This window comes from Tachyglossus aculeatus, chromosome 10, assembly GCF_015852505.1.
Source record: "Tachyglossus aculeatus isolate mTacAcu1 chromosome 10, mTacAcu1.pri, whole genome shotgun sequence".
In the NCBI taxonomy this organism is placed as follows: Eukaryota; Metazoa; Chordata; class Mammalia; order Monotremata; family Tachyglossidae; genus Tachyglossus; species Tachyglossus aculeatus.
The window spans coordinates 21,153,221-21,173,932 of NC_052075.1; the positions used below are offsets into that span (position 1 = coordinate 21,153,221).

The 20,712-nt window shown below is 42.8% G+C and overlaps 1 protein-coding gene across 2 annotated transcripts in view; it reads left to right on the forward strand.

The window, feature by feature from the left end:
• Positions 1-20,712, forward strand: part of UVSSA (UV stimulated scaffold protein A) — a 98,750-nt gene that overhangs the window by 15,764 nt on the left and 62,274 nt on the right. The window contains exons 4-7 of one of the 2 annotated variants that reach the window (XM_038753217.1): positions 325-445; positions 7,331-7,750; positions 9,964-10,076; positions 11,121-11,243. In XM_038753217.1, coding sequence (XP_038609145.1) covers positions 325-445; positions 7,331-7,750; positions 9,964-10,076; positions 11,121-11,243 — 777 coding nt within the window. The remainder of the gene's footprint in view (positions 1-324; positions 446-7,330; positions 7,751-9,963; positions 10,077-11,120; positions 11,244-20,712) is intronic. The other variant, XM_038753218.1, reaches the window with a different exon arrangement.

Sequence of the window (20,712 nt, forward strand, 5' to 3'; positions counted from 1 at the left end):
TTGACTTAAAAATATCTGTTTCGTGTTGTTAAATCATTCAGCAGCGTACTCATTTTGTTGCATTTCTACTATCCCTGAACTGCTCTTATTTTAGGAGGAAAGAATGCTGTGTTGGTTTGTTTTGGGTTTTTTTTTTTTCAAACAGTAAGAGACCTCAGGTGCTCTGCAGGTTATTCTGTAGTTCCATAACGTAGTTATTAATCCTAAAATAAAAGAGAAAGCATGAAAATTCCAGCTGCTTCCCGATAGCTCATTTTGCGCTAGAGATGCACTGTGGAACACCCGAGTCCCTATAGATCTAATTCTTCCTATTTAATTTCCCAGGTGGATTTTCAAGACGTAAGTGCTAGGACACTGGCCGAAAGAAAAAGGGAGGAGGAGAAGCAAAAACGGTTAGAGACTATCTACAGAGAACGAGCTGAGAAAGCAGAAAAAGAAATGGAAGGCAAGTGGCAAAAAATGAAAAAAAGATGAAGAAAATCTGTACAAAACTCTTGGTGACCATCCATCCGTCCCATGGGGAATGTGCCATTTCTGGGTAGATTGCACACCAGGACTGCTGTTGACAGGATAATAAAAATAATAATGTCATTTATTAAGCGCTTACTATGTGCCAAGCACTGTTCTAAGTGCTGGGAAGGTTACAAGGTGATCAGGTTGCTCCCTTTGGCTCTCTTTATTAGTTCTGTCATGGGGCCCTCTTACCAGTGCTCACCAACCCAATAGAAAATGGCAGTCTTTTAGACTGTGAGCCCACTGTTGGGTAGGGACTGTCTCTATATGTTGCCAATTTGTACTTCCCAAGCGCTTAGTACAGTGCTCTGCACATAGTAAGCTCTCAATAAATATGATTGTTGATGAAAATGGCAGGCAGAGCCCCTTCCAGCTAAGCAAGCCCCTCCCAACTCCTCCCTTCAGTGAACCTAACCCCCTCCCTTCCTCTTTCTTTTTTTTAATGGCATTTGTTAAGCACTTACTTTGTGCCAGCCACTCTACTGAACGCTGGGGTAGATACAAGCTAATCAGTTTGGGTACAGCCTGTGTCCCACCCTGGGGCTCACAGTCTTCATTCCCACTTCACAGACGAGGCAACTGAGGCCCAGAGAAGTGCAGTGACTTGCCCGAGGTCACTCAGCAGACGAGTGGTAGAGCTGGGATTGGGACCCAGGTTCTCCCGATTCCCAGGGCCGTGCTCCACCCACTAAGCCGTGCTGCTTTTCTTTCCTCTTTTTCTAGCCCCCCCGCTCCCATCCATTTTGGGGTCCCCTTTGGCAGTCCAGGCCCCCCTGGTACCCCTGCTGTCCGAACACATAAGTGCCTTAGCTTGTGTGGTTTACCAAAGTTCAGTTTGTGGCTGTGAACTCTCCCGAGACTCCCGCTGAGGTTTTTTTTCTTTACTCAGTTCTTGGCTTCTTGCCCAATTCACCGGTCTTATGAATGGCTCTTAGCTCTTGGCGCAGTCAGCACTTTTTGTGGTTCAGCCCCCCTCCTCCCACCCCTATTTATTCCAACCCCCCCCCACCCCTCCAACGGGGCCCCCAGTTCTGCGGGCAACAACTGTGTTATTGTGGGAGGCCATGCTTGCAGATGAGTAGTTCCCGTGGAGTAACTTTCTTTATCTGTTTCCTGATTTATATTAATGTCTGTCTCCCCCTCTAGACTGTAAGCTCCTTGTGGGCAAGGCGTGTGTCTGTCATTGTATTGCTTAGTACAGTGCTTTGCACAAGTGCTCAATAAATGCGATTGAATTGAATATTTTTTCTGAGGCGCTCCGGAAGCTTAAAATCACCAGGAGCAGAAACAAGCCTTAGTCCTTCCCAGCATTCGGGAGGAACACCTTTTTTTAATGTGGAAATCGCTGGGTAATCTTTCTAGTGTGAGCATTTAATTTAAAACTTACGTTTGACAAGATTTGAGGTAGTTAACAGATGGAACGTCAAGGTTGAAAATAATAAATCGTCGTCTGAACTCTGCATTTTAAGGGATCCTTGAAAGAGACCCATGTGGGCTTGGGAAGGGCCTTTGGTATCGCATGCTCTGGGCAGGGAAGCGCTAGAATGTGGGGCCTGTCTAACTCAGGGTGGACTAGACTGCTCCTGCAGTTCCTGGTTGTTGTTTTTTTCTGTATTTTGTTTTTCAGTGGTATTTGTTAAGTGCTTACTAAAGCAATGATAATTGCGGTGTCTGTTAAGTGCTTGCTATGTGCCATCTTACCTCCCATCCTACCTCCATCCCCCCATCTTACCTCCTTCCCTTCCCCACAGCACCTGTATATACGTATATGTGTTTGTACATATTTACTACTCTATTTATTTTACTTGTACATATCTATTCTATTTTATTTTGTTAGTATGTTTGGTTTTGTTCTCTGTCTCCCCCGTTTAGACTGTGAGCCCACTGTTGGGTTGGGACTGTCTCTATATGTTGCCAACGTGTACTTCCCAAGCGCTTCGTACAGTGCTCTGCACACAGTAAGCGCTCAATAAATACGATTGATGATGATGATGAATAAATGCGATTGAATTGAATATTTTTCCGAGGCGCTCCGGAAGCTTGAAATCACCAGGAGCAGAAATAAGCATTAGTCCTTCCCCGGCATTCTGTGAAGCGGATGAAGGAGCATTGCTTAATTAGAGCATCGTAACCGAGTCTGGAAAAAATGCCGGGTTGAGAATTTGAGACACAATCAGCTTCTTCAACCACCCCAATATATGAAGAGTCCTCTTTTTGTGTAATAAAGCAGGGCATATAAACAGAATTGTAGCATGAGAGTTTAGTTGGTAGGACAGGGCCCAAGTTTAGTTTCTCTGCTCCATCTAGTGGCTTTTCTCAAACTCAGCGAACATATATCAGCTTCCACTTGGAACTATATACAGTAACACTTTTGGGACTCTGTGATACCATTTAAGAAATCAGCATACCAAATAATGCCTGAATAATTGACATACTCAAAAATACAGCCAATTATAAAATGGACATCTGGCGAGAAAAAGGCAGAAATGATCCATTATATCCGTTAATAGTCTTTGCTGAGCACCTTCCTACTCTGTGCGGAGAGCTGTATTAAGGCTTGGGAGAATATCATCGTCAGTCGTATTTATTGAGCGCTTACTATGTGCAGAGCACTGTACTAAGCGCTTGGGAAGTACAGATTGGCAACATATAGAGACAGTCCCTACCCAACAGTGGGCTCACAGTCTAAAAGGGGGAGACAGAGAACAAAACCAAACATACTAACAAAATAAAATAAATTGAATAGATATGTACAAGTAAAATAAATAAATAAATAAATAAATAGAGTAATAAATATGTACAAACATATATACATATACGCAGGTGGTGTGGGGAAGGGAAGGAGGTAAGATGGGGGGGATGGAGAGGGGGATGAGGGGGAGAGGAAGGAAGGGGCTCAGTCTGGGAATATGGGAGAATATTCAGTCTGGGAGAATATGACAGAGGTAATAATAATAATAATGATAATAATAATAATAATAATAATGGTATTTGTCAAGTGCTTACTAGAAGACCCGATCCCCATCTGCATTGACATTACAATCTAGCAGGAGAGACAGGCACAGAATAATTTACAGATTGGAAGAAAAGAATGAAAGATGAATATGTGGATAAGTACCCAAACAGTAGGGTGTATAGGTTGATATGTGCAAAAGATAATAATAATAATAACTGTGGTATTAGGTGCTTACTATGTGCCAGACACTGAACTAAGCACTGGGGTAGTTAATCCCCCAGAGAAGCAGCATGGCTTTGTGGAAAGAGCACGGGCTTTGGAGTCAGAGGTCACGGGTTCAAATCCCAGCTCCACCCATTGTCAGCTGTGTGACTTAGGGCGAGTCAGTTAACTTCTCTGTGCCTCAGTTACCTCATCTGTAAAATGGGAATTAAGACTGTGAGCCCCCCGTGGGACAACCTGATCACCTTGTAATCTCCCCAGCGCTTAGAACAGTGCTTTGCACATAGGGCTTAATACATGCTATTACTATTATTATTAATCGGGTTGATCCCTGTCCCTGTCCCCTGTAGGGCTTACAGTCTTAATCTCCATTTTACAGATGAGGCAGTCAAGGCCCAGAGAAGTCAAGAGAGTTTCCCAAGGGCACACAGCAGACATGTGACAGAACCTGGTCGTTCTGACCCTCAGGCCCATGCTGCTTCTCAGATTGTAAGTGCCAGGACACTGTTACTCGCTGTTAGTGTAAGGATATGACCTCGAAGAAGATAAATTCATCAGGGAAAGCCACATGGAGAAGGTCAGATTTCTGGAGAAATTAAAAATGATGGTACTTGCTAAAAGCTTCCTATGTGTCAGTCAGTCAGTAGTATTTAGTGGGTGCTCACTATGTGCAGAGAGAGCACCGTACTAAGCACTCAGGTGAATACAGTATAACAGAGTTGGTCAAAATATTCTCTGCCCCCAAGGAGCTTTCATTCCGCTGTACTAAGGACTGGGGTAGATACAAGATAATTAGTTAGGACACAGTCCCCGTCCCACACGGGGCTCACAGTCTAACTTGAAAAATGTGGAGAGGTTCTGGGAGATTTGAAGAGGGAATGAGTCCCATGCAGGGACTCGTGCAGGAGCAGGGGTGTTCAAAAAAGGTATGGAGGCAGGAGAGATGAGAAGAAGGCTCAGTGAGACAGTAAACCAGGGCAAAACTAAGAAAGCAAGCTAAGATGCAGGGGGAGAAAAAAGATTTGGTAATTATTAATATCTGTCTTCCCCTGTAGAATGTAAGCTCATTATGGGCAGGGTTTTACTGTACTCTCCCATGCAGATAGTACAGTCCCCCTGCACACAGTAAGTGCTCAATAAATAGCATTGATGGTGATGATAATAATATTTATTTATTTAATTTATTTGTACATATCTATTCTATTTATTTTATTTTGTTAGTATGTTTGGTCTCTGTCTCCCCCTTTTAGACTGTGAGCCCACTGTTGGGTAGGGACTGTCTCTATATGTTGCCAATTTGTACTTCCCAAGCGCTTAGTACAGTGCTCTGCACATAGTAAGCGCTCAATAAATACGATTGATGATGATGATGATGAAGAGGGAGAGAGCTGATGGAGAGCCTTAAAACCACTGATCAGAGGTTTCTGCTTGAAAAATGGAGGAGTGGAGTGAGAAAAATGATCTGGGCAGTGGAGTGAAATAAGGACTGGAAAGGGGTGGGGTTAGAGGTAGGGAGACCAGTGAGGAGGTTGATGTCACGGCCTGGACTGGTGTGGAGGCATAATTATTGAGCACTCAACTGTGGGCAGAGTGCTGTACTAAGCGCATGGGAGAGTACAGTATAACAGAGTTGATAGATACATTCCCTGCCCACAACAAGCTTACAGTCTCGAGGGGGAGTGGAAGGGGTGGATCCTGGAAATGTTTTGGAGGAAAAACCGGTGGGGATTTAACAAATTGGTTGAATGTGAGAGTATCATCATCAGTGGTATTTATTGAGCACTTACTGTGAGCAGAGGACTGTACTGAGCACTAGGGAGAGTACAGTGAAACAGAATTAGCAGAAACATTCCCTGTCCACATCAGTCGTACAGCCTTGAGGGAGGAGACAGGCATTAATATAAGTAATTTATAATATATAATTGAAAGCTATGTACATACATGCTGTGGAGTAGGATGTGGGGCGAATAGAGGGGAGATGAAGCTATCTTTGTCAAATGCCCTGAGAATTCTGAATTTTCTTTGTTGTTGTTGTGCTTTCCTTCCACCAAATTCTTTTTAATGAGAGAAGAATCCTTCCACTTGTAGAGGGAGAATTACTGTGGAGGTGAGAGATCCACAGAGTGACTGAGCACAGAATGAGTTTACAACCACTGTGAGCCCACTGTTGGGTAGGGACTGTCTCTATATGTTGCCAACTTGTACTTCCCAAGCGCTTAGTACAGTGCTCTGCACACAGTAAGCGCTTAATAAATACAATTGATTGATTGATTTTATGCTTTATTGGAGAAAGAGAGGTTGGCGGTATTTGCCATCCGTAATAGGAAAATTAGCTAGGGAAGCGACTGGGTTCAGAAACCTCTCTCACACACACCCCGGGAGGTTTCTTTATAATCTATTCCTTCCTCCTCCTTGTAATTTATTTTACTGTCTGTCTTCCCCACTAGATTGTGAGCTTCAGGGCAGGCATCCTGTCTCGTAATTCTATGGTCAGGCAGTCGATCGTACTTATCGGGCGCTTACTGTGTGCAGAGCACTGTACTAAACGCTTGAGAGAGTACAGTATAACCATAAACAGACACATTCCCTGCCCACAATGAGCTCACAGTCTAGAGGGGGAGACAGACATTAATATAAAGTAATATCAGTATTACTGTGCCCACCCCACATGCTTAGCTTAGTGCTCTGCACACACGGTAGATGCTCAAAACCTTCTTTTGATTAATTGATCGGAAGATGAGGAACTCAGGTATCTAGAGATGTGTCCACGGCGCCGCTAAGGTTCGGAGGTGACCCGACAGCATAAGACAAAATCTTGAGTTTGTAGTGCCAGAGGGACAGTCACATTTCCAAGAAGAAATGTGAGAGTGCAGTAGAGATCAGAGTTCGGGACTAGGGAGATAGGTTTGGGAGCCATTCAACAGATGGAAATGAAGCCATCAGAGTGGAAGAGTGTGTGAGTGCAAACTGAGCAGATTGAGAAGCCAGAACAAGGCCTTGAGGGAAAACTCACAGCTAGGGGTGAAGGAGAACGATCGGAAGATCCTGAGAAGGATTTCTTGCACTGTATAATGCAAAGAGCCTCGATGATTTTTCTCGGTTAAGACAAACCTAGATTCAGACTGGAAATTCAGCATCTCTTAATAATTCTAAAGTAACTCCCAACTTTACGTAGGTTATTTCAGTTATAACATGTCTCCCTTGATATTCATAGATGCTCCAATGAGCTGTCATAACAACGTAAGTTTTAAAACTCTGGGATTATTGCTCCCGACATCTCAGCGAATAACCTTGCACATCCATCTGCCAGGCTTCATATTTTATGAAGCCATTAAAAAGCCATCTTTGACAAATGCCCTGAGAATTCTGAGTTTTCTTTGTTGTTTCTGTCCTTCCCTTCCACCACATTCTTTTCAATAAGAGAAGAAGAATTCTTCCCCTTTTTAGAGGGTTAAATACTGAGTAGGAAAGAGATCCACAGAGTGACTAAGCGGAGAATGGGTTCACAACCACCTTTGTGCATCATTGAAGAACGTTGCGGTTGGTTGTGTTTTCTTCACGAACAATGTAAAAATTGCAAAATGCGTTTTGGCCTGTGCTCTGTAACCAAATTCAAATACACCTGTCATATTTTGGCAGAATTGTCTGAAGAAATTGAGGCTTCTCTGACCGAGGTGGAGAGCTGCTTCAGGCTCTTAATGCCCTTCGACTTTACCACAAGTGCTGGCAATTCAGAACCCGTAGAAGGCAGGACACCTGCGGACGAGCAGGCAGCCTTTCAGCGGGCGTCCTGCTCCGTTCCCGCTGATGATGAGCAGCCTTGTTGTAGCAAGGACCTCCCTTCGCTGGACCCAAGAAGCAAGAGAAACGGAGAAAAGCCCCAAATGTCAGGCCGCTGGAAGCAAAAGCAACTTTATCCAGAGGAACTTTCAGAAGTTGTTGGTGGCGAGGATGGTGACGATGATGATGATGAAGAAGAAGAAGAAGATGGGGAGGTCTTCATAAGAAGCCACGGTCTTGGGTCTCATAAATATACTCTCAACCTTGAAATCTCCACAGGTAATCGATTCTTTGATGACGAAGGTACTTGTTAAGTGTGTACAAGCGCTGTTCTAAGCGCTGGGGTGGTTCCACATTAAGCAGGTTGGACACAGTCCCTGTCCCACATGAGGCTCACAGTCGTAGTGTGGCCTATTGGAAAGAGCACAAGTTTGGGAGTCAGAGGTCATGGGTTCTAATTCCGGCTCTGCCGCTCGTCAGCTTTGTGACCTTGAGCAAGTCACTAAACTTCTCTGTGCTTCAGTTACCTCATCTGTAAAATGGGGATGAAGACTGTGAGCCCTAAGTGGGACAATCTGATTATCTTTTATCTACCACAGCGCTTAGAACAGTACCTGGCATATAGTAAGCACTTAACAAATACCAACGTCATTATTATTATCATTATAAATCCCATTTTTCAGGTGAGGTAACTGAGGGTCAGAAGTGAACAGTGCCACGCTTTTTTGTGATCGGGAGAATTTAGGTGTGTATTAATACGAAGCAATACCTTTTTCTAACTCTCCTTTTTGATTGCTGCTAATTTTGGCTTGTCATTTAGACTCGAACCGTGGCATTCCTATTACAGTATCTAATTTGCATTAATTTAAAGTCAGGCTTTAGGCCCCCTGCTTCTCAGGACTGTCTTTAATATGTCAGAGAGAAAGATTTCTGGATGAATTCAGATTTCATTTTAGGCTTTTCAGATGGTCTCTCGTGACTGTCAAACATGTCAGTTCCTCTCTTGTCACCTATGTTCCTGAATATATCTTTCACTCATTCATTCAGTCAATCGTATTTATTGAGCGCCTACTGCGTGCAGAGCACTGTACTAAGCGCTTGGGAAGTATAGGTTGGCAACATATAGAGACGGTCTCCACCCAATATTCTACTGATTTCTCTAGAATTCTAGTGAAACATTTACAGCCCAGCAAATCACAATGGAAAGCTAGTATTTACGGTTTAGCACAGAAAAGCCTATTACTATTGTAATTATATTAAGCACTTACTGTGTGTCAAGCACTGGTCTAAGCACTAGTGTAAATACAAGTTAATCAGGTTGTACTCAGACCCTGTTCTACATAGGGCTCAAAGTCTAAGTAGGGGAGATAATGGACTTTGAGTCTTCATTTTACAGATGAGGAAACTGAGGCCCAAACGAGTTAAGTGACTTGCCCAAACTCACACAGCAGGCAACTGTCAGGGCCAGGATTAGAAGCCAGGTCCTGTGACTCCCGGGCTCTTTCCACTATTCCACACTGCTCTTTCACCATAGATGCTAGTTTATGGCATTAACATGAATAACGGTCTTGTACCTCCAAAGCAGCGTGGTCTAGTGAAAAAAGCACCAGCCTGGAAGTCAGAGGACCTGGGTTCTAATCCTGGCTTTGCCAGTGGCCTGCTGTGTGACCTTCCACAAGTCACTTCACTTCTCTGGGCCTCAGTTTCCTCAGCTGTAAAATGGGGACTGAATACCTATTCCCCATCCTACTAAGAATGTGGGACAGGGACTGTGTCCAACCTGATTAACTCGTATCTATCCCAATGCAGTGCGTGACACATCACAGTAAGCACTTAAATGCCATAATAATAGTAACAGTAACAATAATAATAATACCTGATTATGATTTTGTGATGATGCCAGCAGCTAGGGGTCTTCATAGGGGAAGGAGTGTGGTGTCGTGGTGCGTATTTCAGCTCTCTCTGTGAATATAAATGCAAATTTCTTTTAATGCCAAGAACCTCATTGTTTTCTTTAAAAATCAGCAACAGCAGCAGCGATCCATACAGAAGTGGCACAGAAAAGATTATGTGTTGGAGAGAGGTTTTCACAAAGGGATACAGCTTTTTTCTTCAAGCAGTTGCTGAGAAATGAATTAAAATGGTCAAATGAGAAACCAGAATTTTGAAAATGATTATCTTTCTCTTCATATTAGTTTAGGGTCAGAATTAGATAGAAGGTAGGAATTGTGGAGTTCAGGTGATAATTCTGGCTCTGACTTGGACTTTATTTGAAATTGTAAGGGTAATTTTGTTTATAGGAGAGAATTCAGTTTGAACTACAGATTTCCTCTCGTCATTTGGTAGCCATTGCCCTAAGTGTGAAGTTGTGATTCATGTAACCCTCTGTAATGCAAATATTCATATATTCTGCCACTCCCCTCTGGTCATCTCAGGATCTTGAAAAAGATATTGAACAAGCAGTACTTTGGGTTATCTCTTTTTTTTTTAAGCAGATATGAAAGTGCATGAGAATGAAGATAACAGTGCTATAGTAAACAATGTCATGGATGTGCTTAAACTCATCAGAAATAAATTCCAGCCTTCTGTTCAGTCCTGGATTCAGGTGGGGAAAGTTTTATGCTCCAAAAAACAACTGTGTATCGTGGTCCATCTTTTTTTATTTTAAATTGTTGTCAACCAGGCTCTTAAATCAAGTAATAGGATCCTTACCTGCCGGCACCATGAATTAGCTGGTTACCATGCATTAATTGTTGTAGAGTTGACTTTACATCTGGGAAGAAACATAATAGGATTGGTTTGCGTACAAAAAAAAAAAAAAAAACCCAGTAAAATTTACTAAATGAAGAAAAGTTAAAACTCAAAGAAAGAATATAAAAATACTAAGTGGAATGGATGAAAAACAGCCTCAAACTTTGAGAATGGGAACAGGTGGAAAATATTTTTCTGACAAAGAGAGCAGCTTAACATGCATTCAATTTGATGGTGAAATCGGTCTTTGATCGATGTTGGATCATATTCTATTTTTCTAATGTAAATGACAGTGTCACAATAATTATGATGGTGTTTGTTAAGTGCCAGGGACTGTACTAAGCACTGGGGTGTATTCAAGCAGATCAGGTTTGACACAATCCCTGTCCCATGTGGGACTCACAGTTGCAATCCCCCATTTTACAGATGAGGTAACTCAAGCAGAGTGAAGGGAATTGACATGCCCAAGGTCACACAACAGACAAGTGGTGGGGCTGGGATCAGAACCTCTGACTCCCGAGCCTGTGCTCTATCCACTATGCCATGCTGCTTCTCTAACCCATAATGGGTTACAGTCTAACCCAATGGGTCACCCATTTATCAGTATTCTGTTCCCCAAATTCAACCTTTTGGTCAGAGAGTAAAGAACTGTTTTGCAAGTTGTCATTGAAACCTTGCACAGCTCTAGCCTGCTCTGGATTCAGCTTCACCCGTGAACATCAACCGCTTTCCTGGGGACCAAATAAAAAGTAAATAAATGAAGTTTGAAGAAAATTATAGGCTTACAATGAAATTCTCAATCATGGATGCTTCGTGCCATTTGAAATCGCTTCATCCCGTGGCATGTTTAAAAATAGCTCAGTGTGATTAATGGTAGTTTTATTCTGTTGGTTTGCAGCTTTTTACCCGGGCAGGTGTACATGATGACCGTTTAAAGCGTGCCATTGATCTTAAGAAGAAATTAGAAATGGTCGTGGAAAAGTATAAGGAAATGAACCTTGAGCCTAAACAGAGACGAGTGGTGAGTTTTGACTTGGTGCGTTGTATCCTCTATGAGGAAGCAATTTGAGCTCTCTAGAGGAAGGTACTACTCTCTTGTTTCAGTGCTTTCTCACTCAGAGTAGGACCAGAAAGAGGTCTTGGAGATTTCTCCAATACCGCCCTCTTTTCTTTCACCGAGACCACATGGAAGACATTGAGCATGCAGATTTATAAGGACTACCACAGAAGGGGAGGGGGACCCTTTCCTCGTGAACCAAATTATGCCACCACACATTTTTTCCAGCAACTAAAAATTATTTTCCTTTTTTCCGTGAATGGCGAACTGAAGCGTACCAATGAGAGGTTCCTTTAAGTCGAGAGGCTTTATATTCTATTTTCCTCCTCCCCTACCTTGAGTGGGAACTCTCTCGTGGCAACACCCCTTTGGTAAAATGAGAAGAGTTCTTTGAACATCACCCTAACGAGTCAAATAATATCCTCTATTTCGAAAGCGTGCTATATTCGGTTCTGCCTTGTGGACGGAGCTGGGTTTTCGTCCCCGTTCCCGCTTGCAGCTGGTTAATGTGGTTGAAGGCTCACATGCAGTTGGCAGTTAGCTGCAGCCCTGCTTGGCTTCTCTCCCTTGTTGCGCTCCACACCCCCATAGGAACGGTACTTGGCAAGGATGAGCAAGCCCCAGTGATCCCACCATCACAATTCCTTCATATAGAGTCTGTCATGAAGTCTCGGAACTGAGGCCCACCTGTGTCTCCTCATGGGAGATGCCATGGTTTTTCGGCAATCATCAAGTTAAGGTTGGAAAAATAATACCTAGAGTGGCTTTTTTTAATGGTATTTGTTAAGTCCTTACTCTGTGGCAGGTACTGTCTAAAGACTGGGGTAGGTACAAACTTATCAGGTTGGATGTAGCCCCTGTCCCACCTGGGGCTCACAGTCTTAATCTCCATTTGACTGAGAGAATTGAAGCACAAAGTCAAGCGATTTCACACAGCAGATGAGTGATGGAGCCAAGATGAGTACCCAGGTCCTTCTGACTCCCAGCCCGTACTCTCTCCACTTAGACCATGCCACTTCTCTATTTGCCGCATCTCCTCCCTTAATTTGAATGTCGACCTTCTTTCCTGCCTCAAAGACAGAAAGGTAAGGTTTTGCTTTTGAGCTGAGTTGTAGCCCTATGAGCTTTGTCACTGACTTTTAACTACTCTCTACCTATTTTAGCTAGTATTTAAAGTATGCTGGGAGATAAGTAATTACCTTTTATTGGTCCCTAAATCTCTTTGTGGTCATAAGAATATGTCTTCTAACTGATTGCCTCAGCAGTAAAAGGTCATATGTTTTACTTCCTGACATTACCTTTTGGCTGTGGGTGCACATTTTTTTTGTTGTTGTTAAGCGCTTACTATGTGCCAGGCACTGTTCAAAGTGCTGGGGTAGATAGATGCAAGCTAATCAGGTTGGACACAGTTCCTGTCCCATGTGGGGCTCACGGTTTTAATTCCCATTTAACATGAGGCAACTGAGACCAGTGAAGTGACTTGCATAAGGTCACACAGCAGATTAGTGGCAGATGAGGGTTTAGAACCCGAGTTCCCTCTATCCCTCCATCCATTAGAACACACTGCTTCTCATTTGAACTCTCTAAATAGTGGGTCAATTACAGAATAAGTTTTTGGTTTGGAGTCAAATGCAGTTTTTCATTAGACATGCATTGAAAATCAAATCTCCTCTTTTGGAGGTCAAAGCATATTTTTCAGCGTGCAAGCCTGTAATCCTCAGTGTCAGTCGGAAAGAAATATATAATGATGCATTTTGGATTTTGGACATTTGTATTTCGGATATTATTTTTGATTTTCTACTCCGCTAGCTATTTTATGCCTCACTAGCTTCAAGATTGAAGAGTTTTAGAAACTAAATACAGTATGATTTTTCATTCTCCCCCAACGTAGAAAAATGCCCATACTTGTTAAGAAGCTTGTCAGTATTTAAAGTGAACCTTAAATGGGGATAAAATGGAGGTTTTTGGGAAAACGCTTCTGATTGCTCTGCCTCATTAAGTTGTTTAGGATGGAGACTCCAGTGAAAGAGAGTAGTGATATGGTCGGAAAATCTCCCAAATGGGGGAGCTAAACGAATTCTAGGATTGGGATATTAGTGGTTTTTTTCCCTCTCCAATAGAAAGGAGTGAAAATCACTGTCATTGATTTTGCTCATCATCTCTTGTTCCATTAATCAAGTCTGCTTTTGATATTTCCTCTGTGCTTAGCCTGTAGACAGCCTTGAGAAATGAAGTAAAAGCCTGATCTCAGGAGCCCTGGTGTCCAGGTCTCCAGAGAGCAAGATTTTAGCAAATCTCATTTCACTTGCCAACAGGCTGAATCAACAGTGCAGCTGCCGTAGGGGAAGAGGACTAGATTACACAAGAATGTGAAGACATAAACATGAGCATAACAGGATATACACTAACATGTGTGGCATTGTGAGCAGCAGCTTGGCCTAGTGGAAAAAGTTCAGGCCCGGGATTCAGAGGACCTGGGTTTTAATCCCGGCTCTGCCACTTGCCCGCTGTATGACCTCGACTAAGTCATGTCACTTCTCTCTCAGCTCCTCCACTTGTCAGCTGTGTGACTTTGGGAAAGTCACTTCACTTCTCTGTGGTTCAGTTACCTCATCTATAAAATGGGGGGCCCCACGTGTGACAACCTGATTACCTTGTGTCCACCCCAATGCTTAGAACAGTGCTTGGCACATAGTAAGCGCTTAACAAATACCACTACTATTATTATTATTGTCATTCTCTGAGCTTCAGTTTCCTCATCTGTAAAATGGGGATTCAGTACCTGTTCTTCCTCCTACTTAGACCGTGAGCCCCTTGTGGGACAGGGACAGTGGCCGACCTGATTATTTTGTGTCTACCCCAATGCTTAGAACGGTACTTGACACCTAGTAAGCGCTTAACAAATACAATAATAACAGTAATAATGATTGTGGTATTTATTAAGGGCCTACTATGTGCCCAGCACCATACTAAAACACTGCAATAGATACAAAATACTCAGGTCAGTTGCAGTTCCCGTCCCATATGGGGTTCACAGTCTAAAGGAGAGGGAGAACAGGTATTTAATCCCCAATTTATAGATGAGGAAACTGAGACACAAAGAAGGTGAATGACTTGTCCAAGCTCACACATCAGGCAAGTGGCAAGGCCAGGTTTAGAACCCAGGTCCTCTGACTTCCAGTCCCGTGCCCTTTTAACTAGCCCATGCTGCTCACATGCCTGGTGATCAAATGGTTTCCTTTGACTTACTGCCTGTATGCATGTATTTGTGTTTATTCCCTCTATCTCTCTCTCTGTCCTCTCCCTCTCCTGTCCTTCCTCTTTTCTTCGCTCTCTTTCTATCTTGATAGGAACAGATCTGGTTCCTCTGTTAATAGGGCAGGGGAAAAAACCCCACAATAAGTGTTCAATAAATGTCACCAGCATTATTAGGCTTAAACCGAGCAACACATCGGCAGCTTATTCAATGTCCAGGATTACGTACAGTAAGGTGCCCTATAACATCTATAATTCCCAAAATAGATTGCATTGGATATAAGATTGCTTTGGCAGTTTAACAAATAAGTTAAAGCTTTACCCCAACTACACCTAAGAAGGATTTAGAGGAACTTCTTCCGTCACCTCTGCTTCACCGATTGTTGATTCTGGCAGCAGGTGAATCCTGGTTAATATTTCTGAGCTTCACCTAGGCTAGCTGTCCCAGATCAGCTTATTTGCTTCAGATGGAGAAGATGAGTACTTTTGTTAACTTTAAGCATCATTGCGATAGTGTCCCAAGATTAAGAGGAAAAGAAACCACTCGATAGATTTTTAGAGGTCTGGGCCCTCATTTTCCCTCCTTCCCCCCACCCCTCTGTGTCACCTATGCATTAGTTCATATTGGGCAGGGAATGTGTCTGCTAACTCTGTTGTATTGTACTCTCCCAAGCGCTTAGTACAGTGCTCTGCAGATAGTAAGCACTCAATAAATACCATTGATTGGTTGGATATGTACCCCATAAGCACTCTGTTGCTTTCCCAGCCCCTCAGCACTAATGTATGTACCATTACACTATATTTCCAGTATATATAATTTATTTTAATGTCTGCCTCCTCTAAACTCTTTGTGGGCAGGGATTGGGTCTGCCAATTCTATTGTAGTGTACTCTCCCAAGTGCTTAGTACAGTGCTCTGCACCCTATAAGTGCTTAATAAATGCCCTTAATTGATTGATTTGATGTGGCGCATTGACTTTATACTGGACACTACCATAGTCATCGGTCATAATCATAGGCATCAGATTTATGAATGGTAAAATGTTAAACTTAGAACAGTGCTCTGCACATAGTAAGCACTCAATAAATACCATTGATTGGTTGGCTATGTACCCCATAAGCACTCTGTTGCTTTCCCAACCCGTCAGAACTAATGTATGTTCCATTACACTGTATTTCCAGTATATATAATTTATTTTAATGTGTCTCCTCTAAGCTCTGTGGGCAGGGATTGTGTCTACCAATTCTATTGTAGTGTACTCTCCCAAGTGCTTAGTACAGTGCTCCGCACCCTATAAGTGCTTAATAAATGCCATTAATTGATTGATTTGATGTGGCCTATTGACTTTATACTGGACACTACCGTAGTCATCAGTCATAATCATAGTCATCAGATTTATGAATGGTAAAATGTTAAACTTAGAGCAGTGCTCTGCACATAGTAAGCACTCAATAAATACCATTGATTGGTTGGCTATGTACCCCATAAGCACTCTGTTGCTTTCCCAGCTCCTCAGCACTAATGTATGTTCCATTACACTATATTTCCAGTATATATAATTTATTTTAATGTGTCTCCTCTAAGCTCTTTGTGGGCAGGGATTGGGTCTACCAATTCTATTGTAGTGTACTCTCCCAAGTGCTTAGTACAGTGCTCCGCACCCTATAAGTGCTTAATAAATGCCATTAATTGATTGATTTGATGTGGCCTATTGACTTTATACTGGACACTACCGTAGTCATCAGTCATAATCATAGTCATCAGATTTATGAATGGTAAAATGTTAAACTTAGAGCAGTGCTCTGCACATAGTAAGCGCTTAACAAATGCCATCATTATTATTATTAAACTATGTTTTATCAACTAGCAAATGCATTTTAACTTTTCTACGTTGTAACACATTAGTTACAACTCACTTTAAAACTGAGGAAAAAAATTCAGGAACAGAGTAAGTCTAAAGTTACTTAAACACCAGCAGAGGGTGTGCATACTGCATGCTAGGTCTTTGTGCTTCTTTCACCCCGTTCTCGTTTTTCAAGCGAGTTTGAAGCGTAGCTGAGATACTGCAAGTGCTGTAAAAAGCATTACAGTTAAGCAGTCTAGTTAATTATGTTTCTTTCAAATGGAAAACACCAGCTTGTTTACATTACACATTTAATATCATTTTGTTTTCTCTAGAATGCGGGCTACATTTTTTTCCAGCCAAGAAGCAACTTGTTTTGGGATCGTTTCGATTGCAGGAATTTTCTACAATTAAAATTTAAATTTTTCTTGATGTCACGTCTGAGGTGGTTTTACAACACATTTGTGGGAGGTAGGTCTAGTCCTGGATATAGCCGCCTTAGTTTTGAAATTTAGGAAAAAAAAAATCAAAATGTCCTTTTTGAAATCGGGGACAGATATTTTTTCCTCCACCTTTTCCGCAAAAGTGAGAAAGGTGCAGCATCTCTGTTCATTATTGAAGAAGTGTTGTGCTTCATAGAGAAGTTTCAAAATCAATTGTTTAATTAGTGACATTTGTAGAATGCTTACTGTGTGCGGGGCTAAGCACTTGGGAGATTACAACACAAAGCTGGTAGACACATTCCCTGCCTGCGCAGTGTGGCTCAGTGTAAAGAGCCCGGGCTTTGGAGTCAAGGGTCATGGGTTCAAATCTCGGCTCCGCCAATTGTCAGCTGTGTGACTTTGGGCAAGTCACTTAACTTCTCTGTGCCTCAGTTCCCTCATCTGTAAAGTGGGGATTAAGACTGTGAGACCTCCGTGGGACAACCTGATCACCTTGTTACCTCCCCAGCGCTTATAACAGTGCTTTACACATAGTAAGCACTTAATAAATGCCATTATTATTATCACTGAGAGTTTGCAGTCAGGAGGGACTCTGAGCTTTCGTGTGGTGACAAATGCACCTTTGGATTTGAGTGAAATAGGTATTGCACGAGAACACGTGTCGTTCATTTGACTAATTATGTTGCACACTGATATATAAGAAATTAAGCGGAGAGAGGGAAAGAGGAACCAGTCAATCGTAGTGCATGGTGCCATTCCAAGCAAGAACTCAGCCCTTGAGATTGTTGTCAGAGTAAATACGGTGGCGTGAGTTTAGAGTTAACTTTGTCTGTGGATGGAGGCAATGATTCAGTAACCAGCTTTGGGACAATTTTATTGGGAGAAAAAGTGGTATTTTCCAATCTTTAAGAAATGATTCCCTTTCTTCTTTGAGATTGATTGGCAGTTCCCCTTTAATGCTTCACTGTTGTGCCCCTAAGTAGAGGTGTAAATTTAAAAGTTGTGTTAGAGGCCAATTATAAATATTTAACCCCATTGATGGTGCTACACAGCCCCGAGGAGCTGCAGAAGGAAAACAATATGCTTCCTTCCCCTGCCACCCCGTTGCCTTATTTTGCCTACTTTGAGCCCCAGGTGGCAAATCACATCTTTTGGCCTGTTGCCCTCTTTCCCAGCCTACCTCTTTCAGCTGCAGTGAAGAGTTTTGGGAAGGCTAGCAGGGTAGTAATGGTGATGATGATGATGATGGCATTTATTAAATGCTTACTATGTGCAAAGCACTGTACTAAGCACTGGGGAGGTTACATAGTGATCAGGTTGTCCCACGGGGGTCTCACAGTCTTAATCCCCATTTTACAGATGAGGTCACTGAGGCACAGAGAAGTGAAGTGACTTGCCCAAAGTCACACAGCTGACAATTGCCGGAGCCGGGATTTGAACCCATGGCCTCTGACTCCAAAGCCCGTGCTCCTTCCACTGAGCCACACTGCTTAATTGGGGAAAGGGATTTTAATAAGGTTTGAAGGTAGTGGTTAATTAATGACAGAATTGAAGCTATAGCTAGCCACCCCTCCAAATAGCAACCTTCCCATTCAGTCATTCAATCGTATTTATTGAGTGCTTACTTTGTGCAAAAAACTGTACCAAGTGCTTGGGAGGTACAGTATAACAGTAAACAGACACATTCCCTGCCCAGTTGGCAGAAGAGGACTCATTCATTCATTTATTCATATTTATTGAGTGCTTACTATGTGCAAAGCACTGTACTAAGCGCTGGGCTCATGACACCCCAATGACTTTAACCACGCTTGACTTTTGAAAGCCCCTCTCTTTGGACTACAAACAGCTTCGTACTCCACCTATGTTGAAGGCAGGCTCAGCCTCATTAAAAGACTCCCCGAGATCAGTTGCAGAAGCCCCATGGGGAAGTCGAGAATCCTTTGAGGAAGTTGAGAATAGGCGTAGTAAAGCCTTTTCCATTGACAGAACTGTAAATTTGACAGTGACACGCCTTTAGAAGTCAATTGAGAGATGTTTTATTCATGTGCTTGGAAAGTTTTCAAAGTTATGTAAAATTGTCTGAGAATAAATGCTACTCCTAGATAATAATATACCTCTTTCCCAAAAGGAGCCATCAAGTAATGAAGACTGTAATTTTAATTCTCTGGCAAGTATACTGGATTGGCTTTAATTTGCTCTACTTGATTCATTCATTCATTCATATTTATTGAGCACTTTCTGTGTGCACAGCACTGTACTAAGTGCTTGGGAGAGTACAGTTTAGCAGCAGACACATTTTCTACCCACAGTGAGTTCACAGTCAGAGGGGGAGACAGACATTAATATACATAAATAAATAAATTACAGATATATATGTATGTTCTATGAGGATGGGAGGGAGGATGAATGAAGGAGCAAGTAAGAGCGGCCCAGAAGGGAGTGGGAGAAGAGGAGAGGCGGGCTTAGGGAAGGCTTCTTGGAGGAGGTGTCTTCAATAAGACTTTGAAGTGGGGGAAAGCAAGCAGAGGTGTGTAAATTTAAAAGTTGTGTTAGAAGCCAGTTGTAAATATTTAACCCCATTGATGGTGCTACATAGCTCTAAGGAGCTGCAGAAAGAGAACAATATGCTTCCTTCTCCCTCCACCCCACCGCCTTATTTTATTTTATTTTGCCTACTTTGAGCCCCAGGTGGTGAATCACATATTTCTGCCTGTTGCCCTCTCCCCCAGCCTACCTCTTTCAGCATCGTGGAGGAAATGTGTCTTCAGTAAGACTTCGAAGTCGGGGAGAGCAATTATCTATCTGAAATGAGGAGGGAGGGTTTTCCAGGCCAGAGATAGGATGTTCATTCATTCATTCATTCATTCATCCAGTCATATTTATTGAGCGCTTACTGTGTGCAGAGCACTGTACTAATTGGACTTGGAAAGTACAATTCAGCAACAGAGACAATTCCTACCCAACAACGGGTTCACAGTCTAGAAAGGGGGAGACAGACAACAAAACAAAACAAGGAGACAGACATCAACACTGTCAATATAAATAAATGGAATTATAGATATATACATATCATTAATAAAATAGAATAATAAAATAAATATGTACGTATATACACAAGTGCTGTGGGGCAGGGGGAGGGAGTAGGGGTGATGGGAAGGGGAGGAGGAGCAGAGGAAAAGGGGGGCTCAGTTTGGGAAGACCTCCTGGGGGAGGTGAGCTTTCAGTAGGGCTTTGAAGGGGGGAAGCGTGATAGTTTGGCACATGTGAGGAGGGAGGGCATTCCAGGCCAGGGGAAGGACGTGGACCCAGCGGTCAATGGCGGGACAGGTGAGAACAAGGCCCAGTGAGGAGGTTAGCAGCAGAGGAGCGGAGTGTGCGGGCTGGGCTGTAGAAGGAGAGAAGGGAGGTGAGGTAGGAGAAGGCAAGGTGATGGAGAGCTTTGAAACCAATAAGAGTTTTTGTTTGAGATGAAGGTTGATAGGCAACCCCTGGAGATTATTGAGTAGGGGGTGACATGCCCAGAGTGTTTCAGTAGAAAGATAATCAGGGCAGCAGAGTGAAGTATAGACTGGTGGGGAGAGACAGGAGGTTGGGAGGTCAGAAAGAAGGCTGATGCAGTAATGTAGTCGGGATTTGATGAGTGATTGTACTAACAAGGTAGTGTTTTGGATGGAGAGAAAGTGCAGATCTTGGCGATGTTGTGAGCAAGAAGTCGATGGTGAGATAGACGAGATCGAGGTACAGTGAGAAGGTTGGCATTAGAGGAACAAAATTTGTGGGCTGGGTTGTAGTAGGAGAGTAGCAAGGTTAGGTAGGAGGGGCAAGGTGATGGCATGCTTTAAAAACCAATGGTAAGAAGTTTTTATTTGATGCAGCGGTGGATGGGTAACCA